This window comes from Bos grunniens, chromosome 15, assembly GCF_055505025.1.
Source record: "Bos grunniens cultivar Pamir isolate PY7600 chromosome 15, Bosgru_T2T1.0, whole genome shotgun sequence".
Lineage (NCBI taxonomy): Eukaryota > Metazoa > Chordata > Mammalia > Artiodactyla > Bovidae > Bos > Bos grunniens.
In genome coordinates, this window is record NC_141179.1 from 57,900,083 (window position 1) to 57,921,545 (window position 21,463).

The 21,463-nt window shown below is 37.2% G+C and overlaps 1 protein-coding gene across 1 annotated transcript in view; it reads right to left on the reverse strand.

Moving 5' to 3' along the window:
- Window positions 1-21,463, reverse strand: part of SLC5A12 (solute carrier family 5 member 12) — a 51,360-nt gene that overhangs the window by 12,970 nt on the left and 16,927 nt on the right. Inside the window, exons 5-9 of the mRNA XM_086338541.1 lie at window positions 17,850-18,004; window positions 17,589-17,729; window positions 12,122-12,251; window positions 11,161-11,249; window positions 5,133-5,245 (exon numbers count right to left, since the gene is read on the reverse strand). Of these exons, the coding sequence (XP_086194667.1) occupies window positions 5,133-5,245; window positions 11,161-11,249; window positions 12,122-12,251; window positions 17,589-17,729; window positions 17,850-18,004 (628 nt within the window). The remainder of the gene's footprint in view (window positions 1-5,132; window positions 5,246-11,160; window positions 11,250-12,121; window positions 12,252-17,588; window positions 17,730-17,849; window positions 18,005-21,463) is intronic.

The following is a 21,463-nucleotide window of genomic DNA, read 5'->3' on the forward strand; positions in this document are numbered from 1 at the left end:
GTGGGCTGCCGTCTATGGGGTCGCACAGAGTCGGACACAACTGAAGTGACTTAGCAGCAGCAAGTCCATTTCAACCACTTACCTATAATCAGCTGAAGAAATTACTAACTTCTCTGGGATATATGTAGTTTTTCGTCTTTAAAATAGCTAAATATCTATTCACTTTACCTCATAGATTTTGAAAATCTGGAAATTTTTTCTGGTCTTTTCATGCTTTATTCATAACCTCCTCATGGGCCTCAGTATATTGCATAAGGATTTCTTTGTTTACATGGCTATGTTGGAGCACCATGAGGGTCATCAGGGTACCACGCTCTGAAGCATCTTACGCAGTGTGCCTCTAGCATCATAGGATCTTGCTGGATGAATCAGCATATCTTGGTTATCTTTTAAAGGTGATATCTTTTTCTAAGCCATATTTTAAAAAACAATTGTTTTCATACATCTTTGTTTAAAAACTACCTTAAAACTATTCAATTCCCATTAAAACCCATAGACTAAATGAGAAAGGGCGAGAGACAAGGAGTTGGAGATAGATAGAGACACAGTGACAAAAATAGAGAAAATTATTTTTCTCATTTTGTTTGAAATTCTCTCTCAGGTAAATATTTGGCTCAGTTCCCAATGTCACCATTAATTTCACTGAGTATGTCAAACACTTTCTAAATGCCAATGCTATAAATACCACTTTCCCCAAAGATCTCATATTCTAGGAAGGGATGACATCTAAATTAATTTATCCAAGAGTACCTGTTATATAGCAAGTACTATATGCTTGTTATTATTATTATTATTATTATATCAGATTTGGTATGTGATATCCATAATATTTATTATCAGGAATTCACTTTTAAGATGAAATCAGAGTAGCAACTTTGAAGCTGTATTTTCCAATCTCTCAATAAAACATAGAAAAACAAGGAAACCTACACAATAACAATAAAACCAAGTTTGACCAGTAAACCAATAAACTTGACCAATAAACTTTCAGAATTATAAAATTGCTCCCTTTATTTTTAAAGATGATAGATTAGACATCAGAAATAAATGTTTGCCCTAATTCTGTGTCACTTCATGGTTAAGGAGAATTTCACCTGCCTGAAGAAAATTTAAAAGACATATTTTCTCAACTGTTAATTATCTTCTTGCTGAGCCAACAGTTATCTGTTTCAAATGGGATTCTAGGAAACCACCCCTCAATCCAAGGGTTCTACTTTTCTGTGCTGACTAGAGAATTGATTCAGTCCCTCTCTCCCCCAAATCTTTATACACCCACCAAATAACAATCAATAGCAACTTTCAAGGCAAGGGGCTTAGGGAAAATTGGTGGTGTTCCATGGAGACCTAGAGTGTATGGATCCACAGACAAAGCAGTAAATGTGCGAGAGAGAGAAAGCACCACAGTTTCAGAAAATCCTATGGATTTTCCCAGTGTTATAACAGCTTGGAGGATCAGACAATAAACTGTGAGCATAGCAGAAACGTCTACCCAGCATGTTCTTGAATATCTGCTAGAAATTGGGAATTGCATAAGAAATGATGCTCATCCACCTGCTATTAGCTGTATGTAACTCATTATGCAAGATAGTAAAAAAAAAAAATTCAAGGCAATTCAATTACCCAGTTAACAAACATTTGTCAGCACCAATCTCTTGTTTGAGCATAAGTGAAAAGAAAAAAGAAAGATAGGATCCATGCCAAAATGTTTCCAAAGAAGGAAATGAATATATTAACTTAAAAGCTCAAATACAGAGTATGTTTTCTGGAAATAATTTACCTTAAGTACCATAAAAAGTATTTAGAAACTATCTGGTAATTTCAATACTATGCAAAAACATGTGGACTCAATGAAGTGAAAAGTGCAGGTCAACAGAAAACAAATGGCAAGAAAAAACCAGCAGGATAGGGTAAACACCTATAGTTTAGGTGAGGGTGAATCCAGGTGTGAGCAGAAAGGACTACAAGGAAATTGAAAACTATGGTGTTGACCAAGCACTTCTACTCCTTGGTATTTACTAAAGAGAAATGAAAACATGTTCACAAAAGACTGGTACAAGAATATCCATAGCAGCTGTATCAAAAGAACTTCAGACTTAAATAATCCAGGTACATCAATAGAAGTTAAAAAAAAAAAAAAAAAAAACAGTGTATCTATACAATGTCATACTACTCAGCCATAAAAAGGGATGAAATACTGATACACAAAACACTATGAATGTACTCAAACATATTATGCTGAGTGAAAGGAGTCTTACAAAAACAAATGTGTACTGTGTGATTCTATTTACCTAAAATTCTGCTGCTGCTGCTGCTGCTAAATCGCTTCAGTCGTGTCCGACTCTGTGCGACCCCATAGACGGCAGCCCACCAGGCTTAGCCATCCCTGGGATTCTCCAGGCAAGAACACTGGAGTGGGTTGCCATTTCCTTCTTCAATGCATGAAAGTGAAAAGTGAAAGTGAAGTTGCTCAGTCGTGTCCGACTCTTCGCGACCCCATGGACTGTAGCCTACCAGGCTCCTCAATCCATGGGATTTTCCAGGCAAGAGTACTGGAGTGGGGTGCCATTGCCTTCTCCAACCTAAAATTCTAGAAGAGTTAAAACTAATCTGTGATGAAAAAATCATTAATTACTGCCTCTGGAACGAAGTGGGAGTAGGAATTGACCAGAATAACCAAAAGAGAACTTTCGAGGGTGATGGTAATAATTTATATCTTTAGTGGCTGAGTCACACAGGTGTATGCATTTTTCAAAACTCAGCAAATGCTTACTTAACATTTCTCCACGTCATTGTGGATAAATTTTACACTTAAGAAACTTTAAACAATTATTGAATTCTAGTTAATAATATGCTAAAATAATTAGAGGGAAGTGTACTGATGTCTGGATTTACTTTTAAATATATCAAATATATGATGGATTAATAGATGGATAGAGAGTTAGATGGATGTGTGAAAAATCAAGTTCAATAAAACATTAATGGAGAATCTTGGTGGTATATATACAGGAGATCATGATAAATGTCTTTAAACTTTGCTGTGTGATTGTAGTTTTAATAGTAAAATGTGAGGAACAAAATACTATAGCAGAATTCAAATCACTATTATTAAGAAATTTATTTTGTGGAATACTTATTACAATAACACAGAAAAAATCTAAGCCTTTCAAGTACACAGAGGGAGAGGAAAAAATTATGAAAGTAAGAGAACGTGAAGAATATGGACAACACAAACCACAGATTAGAGAAACATTTAAGAATGAGGATACCATAAAATCATCAATATTTGAAGGTAATAACCATACTTACTAGAAAATCAATTAAAATTTTGGGGATAAACAAGAGTTGTGCCAATGGCCATATATGTGCTTTACAAAACAAATGAAAACAAAAACTATAGCATTTTATTCAACCTGGTAATTTTCTTTTGGAGTTTCTGACTAAGGAAAAAAAATAAAGATACGATAAAAAATTATGCATATGGATTTCATCACAGTGTTACCAAAAAAAAAAAAAAAAAACTTCAAACTAACAGCATAAAAATGAATCATTTTGTAAAACACTAAGCAATCACTCAAAATCATGCTCTCAAAGAATACATTAAATGGCACAGGAAGGTGCTCAGTATAGCATACTAGAAAAAAAAAAAAATAACCAGGAACAAAATTATACATAATTTTATTTTAAAAGCACATATACTTTCCCAAATTACCTACATTTCCTATAGTAAGTAGGTGTATAATTTGTTTATATTTAAAAAGAAGTAAATTTTGTAAAACTATAATTCAATATAAGTGCTACAGTGATTATAAATATAAAATGTGATTATATGATTAAGCAAAGAGCAATTACCTTTTGAGTTAAGGTTACTGGGAGTTTGGTAATAAAGGATTCTTTAGAAAACAATTTGACTTTATTAGACAAGCGGACTGGCCACAGTGAGCTAAATGTCTTTGTCTTTGGAGGAACAAATAGGATCAATATATGGCATAATCAAGAGGTGTTGATGTGATGAATCTAGAGTGTAGGATGAACACAGGAGAATGTCAAATATAAGACTGGCGAAAGCTAAGCTAGCCAATCATTCTTTCTTGATACCCTCCTGGTTTCCTGGGACCTTTGGAAGTGTAAGAATTTATATGTGATTCTGTTTGCTAGCATTTCTTGAGAATTTTTGCATCTATGTTCATCAGTTCTATTGGTCTGCAACTTTCTTTTGTTGTGATATCATTGTCTGATTTTGGTATTAGGGTTATCTTGGCCTCATAAAAAGAACTTGGGAGTGCTCCTTTCTCTACGATTGTTTGGAACAGTTTGAGAAGGATGGGTGGTATCTTTTCTCTAAATGAATGATAGAACTCACCTGTGAAGTCATCCGGTCCTGGACTTTTGCACATTGTAATATTTTTAATCACAGTTTCAATTTTATTGCTTGTGATTGATCTGTTTATATTTTCTATTTCTTCCTGCTTCAGTCTTAGAAGGTTGCATAGCGGGGAGAGTGGAAATGGAAGGGTGGGATGAATTGGGAGATTGGGATTGACATATATATGTTGTTTGGTCACTTAGTCTTGTCTGACTCTTTGCAACTCCATGGACTGTGTAGCCCATCAGGATCCTCTGTCCATGGAATGTTCCAGGCAAGAACACTGGAATGGGTTGTCATTTCCTATTCTAGGGGATCTTCTTGCCCCAGGGATCAAACTGCGTCTCTTTTTTCCATGCATTGGCAGGCAGATACTTCACCACTGTGCCACCTGGGAAGCCCGTATATACAGTACCATGTGCAAAATAGCTAGCTAATGGGAACCTCCTGTATAGCACAGGAAGCTCAGCTCAGTGCTCTACGGTGACCTAAATGGGTGGGATGATGGGCAGGGGGTGGATGGGAAGTCCAACAGGGACGGGATATATGTATACATATAGTGATTCACTTTGTTGTGCAACAGGAACTAACACAATATTGTGAAGCAACTATACCCCAATTTAAAAAAGAATTTATATGTGAGATTACTCATGTATCTCCATGTGCACTTGTGCCTGTCAGTATGCACTGAATAGAGTGTGCAGGATTTTGACATGTACCACATATACATTTCATGATACGGAATAGAAGATCCACCGGCTGTACCTACATAAGCCTTTACTGATCCAGGTGCTCAGCTTGTCAGAGAGACGAGGAAAACAGCTCTTGACAAAATCCTCAAAGGTCACTGTTGCTAAGGCATTGATGCTGGCAGCCACGGTGCTATATGGAGACAAAAGCGAGAACACAGCCCAAACTAAATAAAGCTGACCGGCCTGCCCTGGCATCCAGGGTAAATAGACAAGGCAAGGCTCTAGACAAAATAGACGTATGTCCTTATTCTGGATCTCTGGGGAACTACAGGGCCTCACTCTCCAAAGCTGTTTCTGTGTTTAAAGCTTTTCACTTTCTTCCTCTAATTCCAGTGAAGAAGCTAACCTTTCATTCTCTAACTCCCACTGATTTCCCTAGACCTTAAATAAGCTAACATGCAGTAGCAGAGAGGTTTTGTGTGTGTGTGTGTGTGTGTAGGTTAAACTTGATGCAGGAAGTAGTGATATTCTACTTCAGGAATCACTACAATATGTCATTCATTCATTCTTTCATTCATACCATTTATACATCTGTTCATTCTGAATACTAGGCATACAATAGTGAACCAGAAAGACATAGAGCTTATACTTTAGTTGTGACATAGATATTTAACAACTAATTATTCAACTGACTACACTGTTATGAAGAAAAATAACAAAGAGTTAAGAAAGCATATCTTGCAGAGACCTAAACTGAAATGAAGTTAGGATTCTTCTCTAAGGAAGGGCTTCCCTGGTGGCTCAGATAGTGAAGTGCCTGCCTGCAATGTGGGAGACCCAGGTTTGATCCCTAGTTTGAGAAGATCCTCTGAAGAAGGGAATGGCAACCCACCCTAGAACTCTTGCCTGGAGAATTCCATGGACAGTGGTAGTTAAGATAGGTACTGAAAGGATCCTTGCAAATTCAGAATAAGATGTTTTAGAACAAAGAGAAAATTTTAAGTAAATGCCTGCAGATGGAAAACTTGTTTCATCCAACAACAGGAAGCACCAGTGTGACTAGCATGTAATTAATAAGGGAGAAAGAGACAAAGAAAATACTAGGAAGTAGGCAAAGATCAAAAGCACATAAAAGCTCTGGTATTCTCTCTCTAACTTTCCAAACAGAGTTCAGTCTTACAGCCCAAAATTTGCTTAATGGACAGAAAAATCAAAAAAATTGGAGTTTCCTTTGTAGAACAACATGAAAACTTATTAAATTTCTCATACAGACCAGGAATATTTTAGTTAGTAGGATAGATGTATTTATTAAATTCATGTTATGCAAAATCACAAGCACAAACAAAAGTTCTGGAAAAGAAAGAAACAAATGAACAAAGCCTGGTCAGCTGTTGGTAAATTCTCCATTGCTGCTGCTGCTACTAAGTCGCTTCAGTCGTGTCCGACTCTGTGCGACCCCATAGACGGCAGCCCACCAAGCTCCCCTGTCCCTGGGATTCTCCAGGCAAGAACACTGGAGTGGGTTGCCATTTCCTTCTCCAATGCTTTCCTTTTCCACTGCTATCCATTAGCTAATTGTTTTGTTATCCTCCAATGCTCATTTGAAGACAAGCTGTAGCTATGGCAACAGCATGGAAGAAAATGCAAACTTTGCCTTTTTTTCTGTAACGCAAGATAATAGTATTATTATTAATTCATTAGCTGTAGTTTACTTCAGTTGGGATGGTTCCAGGTCCATCTAGTGCAAAATTTAAAAGTTCTTTCCCTAATGACAGATACAGTTAGTAGAAACTTTCTGTGACCCATTTCTAGAAATTGAAATTCCAAGTACTTCAGCTTAGCTTTCTCCTTTTCCTGAGAATCAAGGCACAGTGTATGTCCCCTAGAAGACTTCTCTTCTATCTGCAGCTCCATGCAAGTCAAATAAAGAAAGGAGAGGATCAAATAAAATAAGCTTCTATGCTCCCTACATATATGGCTCAAAATCCATCATTTGAAAGCTTTAAGTTTTAGGGTTTATTTTCTACCTTTGAATCCACTGGGAGGGAGGCGACAGAAAGCCGTTTTTCCCCAGAAGGATCAGATTTGCAGAACCTCTGCTGGACTGCTTTTGCAGTCAGATATATTATCCATATGTCAATTTCTCAGATTCTAAAACTGGTACAAGATGGTGAAAATCTTTTTTTCTTTCCTAGCTTTAAACCACTATCTCTTTATTCTACCCCTTCCCTTGTCTTCCCCATTCTCTAACCCAACATCCTGCTTAACCTTACAGCAAAAGAAATCTCTCTATAGTATGTACTGTCCAGTATATCTCTTTCTTGGAATTTTTGGATTTGAGATCAAAAGAATCAACTATTCTTTTACGAGAGAATCAATCTGTTGACAGCTATATTTATCCATTATGGAGGAGTCAGCTTTAGGAAAATTGAATAAATAAAACAAGCTCTGTAGGGAGGGACCAAATGAAAGCTAATGTGTCATCCCTATTTGCATTTGATCCTCTACTGTTCTTTATTTCTTCCTTAGTTTCCCTGAGATGCCGATACTAACACCACAGAACAACATCATTTGTACTACTGATGCAAAATCCTATGAAGTAAAGTAGCAAAAATAATTCAGCAGAACACTAAATTAAAATTATACCATAAGCAAGCTAAAATCATTATGTGAATTCATAGATATTGCTATTTTGGAAATACATAAGCATACTAATATTGATATGTCAAAAGCTAGAAAAGAAAACAATAGTCATTTCAAAAATGCCAATAGTAATCACAATTCCATATATCTCCCTGATAAAAATATTTCCTAAAAGTAGAATAAATATAGGCATTATTGTTCTTATTTATGATTTTGTTAGTTTTATATATAAGTATATTAAATGTAAATAAATAATATCATTCAAACCAAAACCTGGTATCATATTTACTGGTAATATCCAGGAACCATTCCCTTTAAAGCATATAACAAAACAAAGATTTCTGTAATCCCTCAATTTTCTTATCATTGTTCTCAAAGCATAATTATATGAGAGTGAACATAGAAGTGTAGCTATTAGGAAAGAAGAACTCAAAAGTATTTGCAAATATTATGACTTGAGTACATTCAAGTTTTATAGAATGGACTGAAAACAATTAGAAAAAAATGATATCAAGGGAAATTCTGTAAAAGTAATGAATAAATACCATATACTAAGTTAACATATTTAAAATCATTCTTTAAAGCTTCAGTTCAGTTCAGTTCAGTCGCTCAGTTGTGTCTGACTCTTTGTGACCCCATGAATTGCAGCACACTAGGCCTCTCTGTCTATCACCAACTCCTGGAGTTCATTCAAACTCATGTCCATCAAGTCAGTGATACCATCCAGCCATCTCATCCTCTGTCATCCCCTTCTCCTCCTGCCCTCAATCCCTCCCAGCATCAGAGTCTTTTCCAATGAGTCAACTCTTCCCATGAGGTGGCCAAAGTACTGGAGTTTCAGCTTCAACATCAGTCCTTCCAATGAACACCCAGGAATGATCTCCTTTAGGATGGACTGGTTGGATCTCCTTGCAGTCCAAGGGACTCTCATGAGTCTTCTCCAACACCACAATTCAAAAGCATCAATTCTTCGGCGCTCAGCTTTCTTCACAGTCCAACTCTCACATCCATACATGACACTGGAAAAACCATAGCCTTGACTAGAAGGACCTTTGTTGGCAAAGGAATGTCTCTGCTTTTGAATATGCTATCTAGGTTGATCATAACTTTCCTTCCAAGGAGTAAGCGTCTTTTAATTTAATGGCTGCAGTCACCATCTGCAATGATTTTGGAGCCCCCCAAAATAAAGTCAGTCACTGTTTCCACTGTTTCCCCATCAATTTCCCATGAAATGATGGGACCAGATGCCATGATCTTCATTTTCTGAATGTTGAGCTTTAAGCCAACTTTTTCACTCTCCTCTTTCACTTTCATCAAGAGGCTTTTCAGTTCCTCTTCACTTTCTGCCATAAGGGTGGTGTCATCTGCATATCTGATGTTATTGATATTTCTCCCAGCAATCTTGATTCCAGTTTGTGCTTCTTCCAGACCAGCGTTTCTCATGATGTACTTTAAAGCTTAGTCATTAAAATTATTAGTATCATTATAGCTGTACACAAATAGATCAAAGGAATATAACAGAAAATCCAGGAAAAGTTCCAAAAATATTAAAGAAGGTAGGATGTAATAAAAGTAGCATTTCAAGTCAGTGATGAAAAGGTGATTTTCATTAAAAATAATGAGGTAACTTGCTACTATCTTAGCAGAAAAATAAGTCAGGAACTCCACTTCTTTTCTATACTATACCCCATGTATATACTATACCCCATGTATAGTCTAGATGATTTAATAATTTTAACATTTAATAAGACAATAAATATACTAGAATGATATCTGGATGATTATTTGTAAGCATGGAGCAGAGAAGAATGATATAAACCTAGAAATCATTATGTAAAAAATTAATTAATATGATATAGCTGTTCCATATATTCAAAAATATTAATAAAGCAAATATACATAGGACAAATGAGAAAAAATGAGATATATATCAATAATCCTTTCCCATATATATATATATGGAAGAAAACTCAAAAGCAAACAAAAAAGTAACAGGGAACATGAACTGGCATTTCACAGAGAAAGAAATTCAAATGGCCAGTGAAGGTATGGAAAGATAGCCAACCCCACTTCTGCTCAAGGCAATTTGTATTATACTAAATGAATTAAGTCAGACAAAGACAAATACCATATGGTATCACTTATATGTGGAATCTAAAAAAGTGATACTGTCTTACTGTTTTAGTCCATTTTTCTCAATACTCTTGCCCCCACCATTCTCCCCATGACTGTCATGTCTCACCTGGGTTAAGGCAAAAGTCTCCTTTATAGTCATTTGCTCTCACCACTCCTTCTTTTGCGATAGCCCCTTCCCTTCACAAACAAGACCAAGTCTTCAGCTGTATGACATCACTCACTCAAACTTCCCTGCTTCAAATTTTCCAATGACTTCCTAATTAATATGCAATGAAAGCTCTTCAGTCTTTCATAAAAACTTTCCTGATCTGATGCTTGCTTGCCTCTTCTAATTTCTCCTCATTTGCTCTCCTCTTGATTTCTTAAGCTTCAACCGCTTTCATTGATCCTGAACTGTTTCATACAGATTATGTCCTTGGGGGGTTTGGTATTTGCCCTCCTCACTGCCTGCAAAAATTCCTGTTTGTGATCTTCACACTCTTTAGATCTCAACGCAAATGTCATACACTTAAATAGAAGTGCACTAAAGACCCTTTCAAAAACAGAGCTCCCAACCCAGCCTCTCTCTATGCTATCACTCTGTCATTTCCTTTATGCTATTTGTCATCATCAAATAATATCTTGTTTTTTTGTTACTGTTTAGTTATATATTATCCATCTCCCATGTTCACTAGAATGCAAACTCTATTTAAGGGCAACATTTATGCCAATCTTGTCTGCAGCATCCCCACGTCACCAGCTGTGCCTGGCATAGTATAAGCCTTTTAACATATGTCAGAGTAAACATGTGAATAATTTTGAATTTATAATAATGCCTACATTTTGGAAATGGATGTTCTTAGCTGCCTGAGTGTGTTATTAAAGATGTAGAGAATGGATTGCAAAGAAGAGATCTGGAAGAATCTACTGCAGCTGAATGAGAAATGCCAGCAAACAGAGCTGCCTTGTGGGCAAGTGATGTGAAACCATGGGGGCAGTGAGCTCCAGAAGAGGTTGAGAAAATAAACAGAGAGATCTAGTGCAAGAGCAGGCCTAGGTTTACATACGACTTCTGCAGTTTACTCTCTTACCGTGGGTAAGTTATCTACCTTGCTAAATCTCAGTTTCCTTATCTGTCAGCAGAAGATAATGAGTAGTTTCGGTCTCATATACTGTATGACAACTGATGAACAGATACATATAAAGCATTCAGAAGGCAGCTAATACACAGTGAGAACTCAGTAATACTGGTGGTGAGTACCACTAATACTCTTTTCATCCTTGTTGCTTTGTTATTACCATCCTCATTGTCAGAACACTATTGACAAGTGTTATCAATACACTAACCTCAAAGTTCCACTGAAGGCACAAGCCACGAAAAGTCCTGGAAGTCCAGGCATCGTGGAAAATAACTCCATGACGAAGTATGGCATCAGCTGAAGAGGAGGCAAGATAAGATGGGACAGGTGAGAGGTCTCATCAGCAATGTCTGAAATGTGGGATTTTGGGGGCTTCCTGTGCGGCACTAGTGGTAAAGAATCTGCCTGCCAATGCAGGAGATGTAAGAGACACGAATGCCATCCCTGGGGTGGGAAGATCCTCTGGAGGGGGAAATAGTACATCACTCCAGTATTCTTGCTGCGAGAATCCCATGGACAGGGGAGACTGCTGGCTGACAGTCCATGGGGTCATAAATAGTTGGGCAAGACTAAGCATCTGAGCACGTATTGTAGCTTTTTAGCAAAAGAAGGTGGGGAAAAAAAGAAAGTAATTATAAAGAAGTTTTCATTGACTATGGTTTTTAAATGCCAGCAAATGAAGTTATGATCCATCCAATTTCCATGGACCTGAGGTCCAGCTGTAGGGTAGGAGAAGCGGTAGGAAGCAGACAGTCATATTAGGAAAACCCACTGTATGAACTTTAGAATGTTCAGAAACCTTTAATTTTTTTTAATGTTTTCAATGTGTGCCATTTTCTTGCCTGTTTACTTTAATGATAGAAACCAAGCCATAAAAACAAGTACTTAAAACAGGTCTTCAGGGAATCTAGGTATTATGGTTCTACTCTGGAGCTAGATTCGTGGGAGAGGAGCTCCCACAAGACACAGTGGCAGTTTAACAAGTAGGAGGAGAGAGTGAAGACTATAGATCCTGGTCTGTGACAATATCATCCAAGAGGAGAGGAAAAAATCAAATCGTGGGGTTTGGGAAATAGCTAGAAGTCCAGGTGGAAAAAGAGAAAGGCTCAACATTATCTAGTGATGGCCTGAAACACACTCATTTCAGCTGGCCCCAAGGGAGCACATACCTGGTCTGGGGCTGAGATGATGCCCGAAGTCCAAGGATCACAGTCTTTGAAGTGCGCGTACATGGTTAAACCAGAAAAGACTGCACATAGCAGAATGATCCAGAGACCTAGCAAGTTGAAGTACAAGGCTCTAGAAAAGAACACACGGTAGACTCTATGTCAAACTATAATGTGATGAGGTTGTCAACTACAATTTGGCACTTGCCATGGCATTAAATCATGAGCTGCTGCAGCTGCTGATTTTCAACACATCCTGAAAGGAGTTTAGGTTGGAGAGCAGAAATGAGGCACTCTGTGTTCAGGAAAAACTGGCAGGACAGGTCTTCAGATAGTTAGATATTTTAAGCAGCTAATTTTATGAACTCAATTTTTATATCTCCTTATATCTAGAAAAGCATTAAAATTCTTCATGGTGATGGCTGTTCCTAGTGACTAGCAAAAGCTTCACAAGACTAGTTAGAAACCTTCTGGAAAAACATGTGCTTGACTGCATGTATTCTTTCTTCACCAAAATCACAAATGTACTGACCTTTCCCCCCTGCCTCTTTGGAGCAGTTTCTCAGAGCTATCTGAGGTGCTATCTTCTGGGCTTCAGTTCTCATTTTTTGCCCCAAATAAAATTTAACTTGCATCTGTTACATAGTGCATTTTTCTAAGTCAACAAGGTCATTACCAAAGAATCCAGACAAAATTTGGATGGCCTTTTTGCTATAAAATAAAATTCTCTAGCCTTCAGAAATCTTTATTTTCTGATATCAAGTCACTATGTCATACACCTGAAACGAATATAATATTATGTGCGAAAAAAAAAAAATATTATGTGCGTCCTAAGTCACTTCAGTCATGTCTGACTCTTTGAAATGCTATGGACTGTAGCCCACCAGGCTCTTCTGTCCACGGGTTCTCCAGGCAAGAACACTGGAGTGGGTTGCCATGTCCTCTTCCAGATGATCTTCCCAACCCAGGGATTGAACCTGCATCTCCTGTGGCTCTTGCATTGAAGGCAGATTTATTACCACTGATCCACCGGGGAAGCCCCATAGTATTATGTCGATTATATTGCAATTTAAAAAAATCATTACATTTTGTATTTTTTCATTTTTATTTGGGAATGTTACATTTTTAGACTGATTATGAAATTTAAACAAGATAGATTTTTTTATGAGTTTTTTAATTCAAGAGTTTTTCTGTAAAGCTTTTGAAATTGAGAGATTTTCTGCAAAGCCTTAAATATGGGGTCAGGTCTAATTCCTTGGGTGAAATTTCATGTATCAATCACTCATATTATATAACTTCAAATAATTTCCCCTCTCCCAATTCATGAAACTGTCAAAAAGCCAACTTATGTTTTAACATCTTTTTTCCCCCCAGAGGGATGATGAGATAAATGTAGAAGTAGACATATTTTGGCAATATTCACTTTAGGGATTAAGTCAGATGAAATTTAAAGTTCAGTTTTTTAAAAGGCAATATAAAGTATGACAAACCTAAAGTCATTTTCCCTATTTCTTTGAAGCAATTCTTTTTTATTCTTTTAAATTCTACAAAATTCTTCTTAACTTCAATTTGAGTGCATTTGTAGTATCTTATGGCTATTTTGTATTCATACTGTCCTTTGAAAGTCAAAATATCACACATTTTCTAAATCTCAGGTGTGGAGCCATATGCCCAGGACATAGGTGTAAGGCCTTGTACCAAGGCCACAGACGTGGGACCTGCGCTAAGGTCAACTCTGGAACTGACTAGGTGCCAGAGCAGCCATTGCCATGAGCAGTCCTAATCTAAATCTGCCAACCCCCTGATCCCATATTAGGTAAAAATACCCACTCTATTACCCAACCTATAGCACCCTAACAAATAATCTAATGCCACCCTTCCAGCAGGAGTTTTCTTTGTCTTGAAGCTCTAAAAAAGCCACAAAAGCCTCAACTCTCCCTTGAGCCGGCCCACTGCTCTAACAGTGTTTTCTGCTCTAATAAACTATTCTCCTCTCATTCTGCTTCATGTCTGGAAATTCTTTTCCAACTTGCACAAGACCATGACATCAGGGAAGATTTGAAATTTGGTTGGCCTCACACTGGATCTAGATGTGTGTGCGTGCTCAGTCATGTCCGACTCTTTGTGATCCCATGGACTGTAGCCAGGCTCTTCTGTCCATGGGATTCTCCAGGCAAGAATACTGGAGTGGATTGTCATGCCCTTCTCCAGGGGATCTTGCCTGATCCTGAACCCAGGCACTGAACCTGTGTCTCTTGCGTCTTCAGCAATGGGCAGGTGGATTCCTTACCTCTGCACCACCTGGGAAACCCATTTTTTCATTAGAGATATACTTTAACTCCCTGCAAGGCTGATTCTCCTATTTGAAACCTAAGCCATTTTGGTGATTCATTCAGAAAATACTTATTAGGCATCATTATGTACCAGGTTCTTTTAGGTACTGAGGACATAGCAGTGGGCAACCCCGAACCCACTGGAGGCAGGTAATAATCACCAAAGCAAAATAAACAAGGTGTTTTTATATATGATAAGAGATACAAAGAAAATAAATAAAGGCAATGAGAATGGAACAAAAGGGACTGCATGTGGACGTGCTCATCTTAGCTGGGAGATGAGTGGTGGTGGGAAGGGACCTGATAACCTGCACCAGCTTCTCCTGCCCTCACAGCACTATCTCCCACCAGCACTCCTGAAATGTAAATGGAATTCTAGAAACAAGAGTCCAAGGAAGTTTCCAGGGAGCACATCTAAGATGACGGTAAGTGGTACTGTTCCTGGGTGTGAAGAAGATCTAGCTTGAGATGAAGGTGTCTTTTGTAAGTAATCAGAATTCTAACCATGCAATTCAATTCATTTATAATGCGTCACTTTTGGTTTTCACTTATGGCCACATTCAGTATGAACTTTCTGGATGTATTTTCGCCTACCAATGATTCATAGGTTTAGCCCTGATGGACTGTTTTAATCACATCAGATAACTGAATGGAAGTGGTACTTGTGATCAACATTCTATAGAGCCTTCTAGGTCAGAGTCTGCTGGCAGCTGGCTCTGAGTGGCATTCAGGTGCCCCAGTGCTGGCCTTGATGCTCAAGTTCTGTGACAAATGATGGTCCCAGTAGATCTCTACTCTAGCAATCTCCCCTCCAGCTATGGGCACTTTAACTGTACTGACCACTTGGGCTAATTTCTCACTCCTGGATGGTATCAATGAAATCAACTTAGATTCTTACAGGTAAATATTTTCTAAAGACAGTTTTTATTTTTTCATCTTTCCTTATTCTAACAAAATTCCTACCATAGTTCTGGTCTCTCCATGGGAGTGGGGATGGGTCAAATCAAGAATGGCGAGTGAAGTAAGCCAGAAGGAAAAACACCAATACAGTATACTAACGCATATATATGGAATTTAGAAAGATGGTAACAATAACCCTGTGTACGAGACAGCAAAAGAGACACTGATGTATAGAACAGTCTTATGGACTCTGTGGGAGAGGGAGAGGGTGGGAAGATTTGGGAGAATGGCATTGAAACATGTAAAATATCATGTATGAAACGAGTTGCCAGTCCAGGTTCGATGCACGATACTGGATGCTTGGGGCTAGTGCACTGGGACGACCCAGAGGGATGGTATGGGGAGGGAGGAGTGAGGAGGGTTCAGGATGGGGAACACATGTATACCTGTGGCGGATTCATTTTGATATTTGGCAAAACTAATACAATTATGTAAAGTTTAAAAATAAAATAAAAATAAAAAAAAAAGAATGGCGATCTTAAATGCTTAGGAAATTATACATATTTCTTCCTTAATGAGTATCTCTCCTTTTCTGACAGTTTTCATATGCATCAAATACTAATATAACAAATTCCAAGAAACTATTATGAATGGGTTGCTTAATTTAAACCAGTCCACTAAATGAGACTGAAAGATACACAAACACAAGTACACTTGCAGGAGTATACACAAACACTCCTACACACACACACTCCTACACACACACACACACATACAAATTCCTATGTATATATGTATCAATTTATATGCTTATACACTCACATATATAAGCATCACCTTGAAGCATTGCTTTGTAAAATAAGTAATAAATATTTAATGAGCACAAAGTATCATTCTTGGACATGTAGGGAATATGATGAAAAAAGTACATTTCCTAACTTTTAGGTACTATTATAGTAATAGGAAGAAATTGGTCATGTTCACAAGAATAAATGGTATAACACAATCACATAAGACCAAAAAAACCCTTGCTCTAACAGAGAATTATTATTTATTTCACCTAAGGATTCTTCCCCTATCAGATATCCTCTAGTTTATTTTAATGCAGAACTTTAAATAAATTCTAATTTCATATTATTTTAAGATCAAAATTACATTTGATCTTGAACACATTTTAAGCAATTCAACTATTTGATAAAGTGATGATCACATGCGTAGAGAGTTTAATATTATTTATTGTAATAAGATATGAAATGATAGAATAGTAAACAACATATTCACTTCTTCCTTCTGAGGGTATGTGAACTATATAAGTAATATATTCCCTTTTGTAATTCAAGTCACAAAATGTTGAACTATGTCCATTTACTTGTATCTTTTATTCCATCTAAATAAGAAACTATGCAATTAAAGTCTTTATGATCAGCTGTGGAAATATTTATAGAGACTGTTTCTCATTCCAAAAGAAGTTAAGGGCATCCTGACAGGTCTGCAGAGGCTGGAACTTTGGATAGCAGCAATGAGGATGAAATGCCTATTTTCAATGCAATTCTAGCTTATTTATTCCAGCTTTGCAAAAAAAAAAAAAAAAACAAAACAGTGTATAACTTTATTTGGTCTCCACTCTCGAGAGTGGGATGACTTGCATGGTTTAAAAAAGGCTTAACAAGTTGTGACTCTGTGGTGTTCTTCAGAGTAAGCGGCCTGGTAAGACTGGTTACTGATTATCCTGGCAGGAGTTAGAGACACTAAAGTCCTGTTATGACTGACTCATTACCTGTGTTATAACTGCCTCATTACCTTGTGTTTTATTCTCTTAACCTCCTTGGAAACTTTTATGGTAAATCCATCAAAATAAAGATGCTAGTTGAAGAGACCACATGGTGAATGGAAATAGTGATGAGAACCAACTCGTCACCGAAACTGTAGGTAAGAGACAGGTGCTCCTTATCTTCGCATTGTCTCCCACAGCACCTAATTCAACCTAGTAATTTCTCAAAAAATGAAAGCAGCAAGTGATAGTGAGAAAAGGCAGACAAAAACAAGTTCAAATCCCAGCCCTGCCACTTCCTCATGGAGAAGGGAGTAATAGCCATGCCTGCCTCAAAAAATTATTGAAAGGGTTAAAAGAATCTTCACTTCTTTCTCTCTTTTACACATACATATACACACTCAAAGCATATAAATACCCAAGAACGGCAGAGAAGAAAACATAAAAATGTTTATTAATAACTTACAGCTTCGCATGCTTTTCTGTTTTGCAAGAGATGCATCGCTGGATGGTTGACTGATTAACTCCATAGATTCCAAGCCATGTAAAGGTTCCTCCCACTGAGATTGTCCAAAAAGTGTGCCTCCTGAGAGGATCTACATCAAAGCTATGAAGCAGAGAGAAATGAGTGAGCAAACACATTCCTTTGATACCTAAATATTATTTTAGGTGATGAGGTCATACAGCTAAATGTTTATAAAACAAGAAAAAGTAGCGTTGGACATACTCAAATATATTTAATCGAGATCCATTTTCTGCTTGTTCTAATACATTGTGTAATCCACCAGCATAGGTTGATCCTTGAATGAGAACCGTTAAGAAGCCCACGATCATGACAACCATCTGAAATGCATCTGTCCACACTACTGCTTTTAATCCTCCCTGAAATGAAGAGAATGGATGTGAGTTCTTAAAGTGAAGACTCAAACCCTTCCACTTCAGCACAGCCTCTTTGCTATCTGCTAGATACCACCCTTTCTGTCTTTTTCTTCCCTTTCTCCCTTCCTTCCTTTCATTCTTTCCTTCTCCCTTCCTTTCACAGTCACTGAACACCTTTTATCTGCCAAGTTTATTGGGGATAATCACCTGGGTCTGGCTTGTACAACTTGAGATTTATTTTTGTAAATTTAGTGAATAAATGTGGGGAAACGGAAATGGTAGGCTACTGAAAAAAAAAGAAAAGAACTGGGAAGGAATGATAGATTCCATACGTTCATGGAGAAAAGCGTTTTAAGAGCTGGAGGAAGATCGAATAGTGAGATGAGCAAACCAGAGTGTCAGGAGAGTGAATCTAACAGTAGATTTCAGGAGAGGGTGATTAAACAAGTGGTTAGAGAAGTTGTTATCAAATCTGGATCCTCTTTACAGTCACTTGGGGAATTTAAAAGCGCACAAACAAAAAACAATGTTTGAGCCCCATTCCCAGGAATTCAGAATAAACTGAGGTCTGGGTTGGGGCAGTTCTAAGTGTTTCTGAAAGCCCTCCAGGTGACTCCAATGTACAATTCTAGTTGGAACGATGTGGGCAAGAAGAAAGGAAAGAAAGAGGCTGCTGGAGAATCTTAGGACCATGGCGAAGATGGAATGCGCAAACTAGGAAAGATTAAATGAAGTGATATATTTTAAAAGTATTTTGAAAATGAATAAGCACTATGGGAATGAAAGGATGTGATATTTTTAACGCTGAAAAATAGAATTATTATCCTCAGTTACTCCTCCAGAGTGTCAAGAACTTCTATGAAAAGATGACAGGCTTCATCTTTATCTTGAGAAGAAAGAAGACATTGGATTTGTCTCATCATTTCTTGTGTAATTAAAATTAAAATGAGTTTAAAAAATAGGCATAAAGGTCCCTTCCAGATGCATTGTATTTGCATATTCTGTTCAATTTCTGATTGGAAGGATATTCAATCTCTTACTTACCCCTCCTAAGTAGTGGTATTTTGATTTTCTTTAAAGGCGATAAAACCCTTCCAAATCCAAATCAAAATATCAGATTTTGGTGATACAAAGACCAATGCCAAAGACGTCCTTTCAGAGGCTATTTGGCATGGGTTATACAAAAGTATGTATAAACCTGAACTTAAGCTAGACCTGGGGCAAGAGAACAAACCACTTTATCAAACGTGCATCAAAAGGCATGAAAACTTCTCTGATTTTTATGACTCCTTCATATAGCAAGAACCACACCTACCCACACTCCACTCATATATAATCCTGATTGTATCTTGAGTGTCACTTAGGTATTTAATCAGTCTGTGTTGTTTTGTGTTGCTGACTGTTTATCTCACTAGGTTGCAAACTCCTGCATGGCAGGAATTATTTCTTCTTATTTTTAAAATCTCTTCCACTGTCCACTGATTATCTTAGCTATGCTATACATCCATGGGATTATCAGAGTAAGAGACTGCAAGATGAGCAAGTGTTAGCTAGATGAGCCATTGTTCTGGTGAGACATTGAAGCCTGCAGCCTGGCCAGAGAGGATGGAATAGAGGTGTGGTGAGGAGAGATCAAATTGGGCGGACTGACTCACAGACAGAAAGATTTTCAACGCTAGTCTAAGAAGCTTACAGTTTATCCTGTGAACAATGCAAGCAGAGAGAGAATTAGATCAGTCAAGTGCATGAAGAGATGCATGTTTGAAGATTAGGCTGACAGAGGTACGCAGGCTGGAGGGAAGCACTGAAATCAATTAAGAGGTAGTACATTTAGCTCATTTTTGTTTATTGTGATTTTTAAAATATCCAGACTTGTTTCTGACATCTTTTTGCTATTTGTTCTACTTTTTCTATATATATATTTTTTTCCTTTTGCTTAAATAAGTTGAGGGTGATTTTTTTTTCACTTTGTTTTAATTCCCTTTTTCTACTTTGACTGTTTTATTTAAATGGGTCCCCTTGAAATTGTGCCGTGAATTTTTCATTTAAAGTCTAAATTTTTAAAATGTCTTAATCTCCAACAATTCAAGGATTAAACATCTTTAAATCTAAGTACTCTCTCCTTGATTTACATGCTATTGAGGTCTAAATGAAATTATTCTTTTTAATCCCTAAATCACATATAATTATTGTTATTACATTTTAATATTATAAATTATATTATTTAATATTATATAAATTATACCACACTATAAAATTATTGTGATTAAGCACCAAAAATTGTTTGACTAGACCTACTGTTTATTATTATATTTTTGTCATTTTTTCCATCAAAATCTAGAGAATTTTATTTCTTCCCACAATATTTCCTTTAGGTTATTCTCTGGGGAAGATATGTTAATGGTAATTTCTCTTAGTTCTTGACAGTTGATAGTTTTGCTGAAAGATAGTTTTGCTGAGTACACAATTATAATTGACAATTGTTTCTTTCAATGCTTTGAAGATATTGTTTCACTGCTCTGGCTTCCATTACTGTTGCTAAGAAGTCTGCCTTTCATGTCCCTGGCAATGCATCTAGTTATCTTCCTACAGGCAAATACTTTGAAGCCACTAATCTGTTACGTATGGCCAGACATGTATGAAGTAGAAGCCCATTTTTAATTTAGGTAGGAGATGTATGTATGCTCAGTCGTGTCTAACTTTTTGCAGCCTCATGGAGTGTAGCCCTCCAGGCTCCTCTGTCCTGGGATTTTCTGGGCAAGAAGATTGGAATGGGTTGCCATTTCCTTCTCCAGGGGATCTTCTCAACCCAGGGATGGAACCTGTCTCCTGCTTGGTAGGTGGACACTTCACCACTGTACCACCTGGGAAGTCCAGGCTGAGATAGTTAGATAGCATCACCGTCTCAATGGACATGAAAAGGGAGCCTGCTGTGCTGTACTCTACGGATTCACAGAGGTAGCCATGACTTAGGGACTGAACAACAACAAAAGGAGGTGTGTGTCTGGAACAGAAGCATGGTAGTGAGAATGGAATAGAAAAAAAAATAAGATGAAGCTTTGCCGTGTAAAGAAAAGATGGGATTTATAAGTATGAAAAAAGAGATAAGAACATTTTAAAATTGTATATTATCATAACATATGTTAAAAAAAGTAGGTGATATGCACACAAGGCCAAAATGCATGGACAGTATGCTATATCAAAATACTATGTGATAATTTAGCAATTACTTTATTTTTCTCTATAAAGGGGGAAAGACAATCTGACTATCTGGGAACCATTACCATATTCTTAACTAGTTACTTATAGGCTCCATATATAGGACCAATACAAGGAGATCCAACCAGTCCATATTTAGTATGATTTCCATACTAAAGGAAATCAGTCCTGAATATTCATTGGAAGGACTGATGTTGAAGCTGAAACTCCAATACTTTGGCCACCTGATGTGAAGAACTGACT